Source organism: Bison bison, unplaced genomic scaffold (genome assembly GCF_000754665.1).
Source record: "Bison bison bison isolate TAMUID 2011002044 unplaced genomic scaffold, Bison_UMD1.0 scf7180017863733, whole genome shotgun sequence".
Classification (NCBI taxonomy): domain Eukaryota; kingdom Metazoa; phylum Chordata; class Mammalia; order Artiodactyla; family Bovidae; genus Bison; species Bison bison.
Window position 1 is genome coordinate 18,195 of NW_011494305.1, and position 1,654 is coordinate 19,848.

General features: G+C 52.2%; 1 protein-coding gene across 1 annotated transcript in view; it reads right to left on the reverse strand.

Annotated features, from left to right (window-relative positions):
- LOC104983987 (voltage-dependent L-type calcium channel subunit alpha-1F-like) overlaps positions 1-1,651 on the reverse strand; it is a gene marked incomplete at both ends in the record, with an annotated part of 19,839 nt that extends 18,188 nt beyond the window's left edge. The window contains 3 exon segments of the mRNA XM_010833556.1: positions 35-225; positions 323-530; positions 1,519-1,651. Coding sequence (XP_010831858.1) covers positions 35-225; positions 323-530; positions 1,519-1,651 — 532 coding nt within the window.
- Between the last annotated feature and the right edge of the window lie 3 nt (positions 1,652-1,654).

Consider the following 1,654-nt stretch of genomic DNA (forward strand, 5'->3'; position numbering starts at 1 on the left):
CAGGCTAGAGAGGATGGAGAAGCAGACTGCCTACAGAGTGCCCAGGTCCTCATTATCCTCCCCCAACCCTGCCATGATCCAGCCTCCCAAGGCTCTGAGGATACAATTGCCGCAGATGAAGAGGATGATGAAATACACGCACACGAGCATCCCTGGGAAGAAGGGGCCGCCATAGGCCATGATACCATCATACATGACCACATTCCAGTCCTCACCCGTCAGTATCTAGGGGTGGGAAGTCACCATGAAGTCCTTGGGACCCTCTCCCCAACCTTGGGTCCCTCCCCACTTGCCCACCCATCCCATGATCTCCAGGTCCCACCTGAAAGACAGTGAGGAGGGCCTGGGGAAAGGTGTCAAAGGTGCTTCGCTTGGTGTGGGTCTGGTCAAAGTTGAACTTGCCACCAAACAGCTGCATGCCAAGCAGGGAGAAGATGATGATAAAGAGGAAGAGGAGAAGCAGCAAGGATGCAATGGATTTCATTGAATTGAGTAGAGACGCCACTAAATTGCTCAGAGATGCCCAGTGCCTGCAGCAGAGATGGAGGGGGAAAGGTTGACATGTCCAGTGGTGAGTCAGGAGCTAGGGCAGGGCTTCAGCTTGGGGTGTACTGGGGCGGGTTAAGGTGAACTTTGATGTCACTGTTGGATGTGATTTTGGAGTTAGAGTGAGGTGAGAATAAGAAGGAAGGGGAAGGGCTTATTTGAGGTTAGGGTGGTGTTAGGGAAGATGAGATTAGTATGGTAGGTATATGGAAGTTGGTGAAGCTAGAATTGGGTTTCAGCCTGGGTTGGGCCTGGGACTGGGTTTGGGGTAAGGGATGGTAGCTGGCGATGGGCTTAGGGAATATTTGGAGTTGTAGATGACCAAGTTGGGGATAAGGTTGTGGTTGAGGGTTGGGATAGAGGAGAGGATGGATGGGGATGAGATTTCCCAGCTAGGGCTGGGAATGGGGATGAGTTTGCAGTTGGAGATAGGCTAATGGTTATGAATTTGGGATGTGGGGGTTGTGGTTAGTGATGGGGATGTATCTGGGAGTTAGAAATGAGGTTGGAGGTGGGGCTGGGCTTGGGCTTGGATACTGGGGCTGTAAATGACCTTGTGGATGATGAGTGGCTGGTGGTTGGAGTTAGAGATAGTGTTATGGTTGAGGGTGAGGGATGGGGTTTGGGTTGGTGATGAGTATGGGGTTGAATTTGGAGATGGGGTTGGGAATCATATTCTAGCTGAAGTTGAGGCTGAGGAAGGGGAAGGAAGTGGAGTAGACACCCTCCCCAACTGACTTCAATCTCTAGGAAGGCAGGAGCTATTGTCTGCTTTGACTCCTGGTGTTTCTCTAGGGCCTGGAAGGACACCTTGTATGCAGTAGGCACTCAATGGATATTTGACAAATGAATGATGATGCAAATATAGTCATCATTGGAGCTGGGGTGGTGGCTGTTGCAGCTGTGTTTGGGCTCTCAGTCTTCATCCTTCGCCACATACAAACACACCCCCCACCCCCACCCCCCACATACCTGGTGACCTTAAAGATCCTGAGGAGGCGCACACAGCGGAGTACCGAGATGCCCAGGGGCTGCATGGCACCCACCTCCACCAGGGTAGTCTCCAGGATGCCCCCACAGACCACGAAGCAGTCAAAGCGGTTGAAGA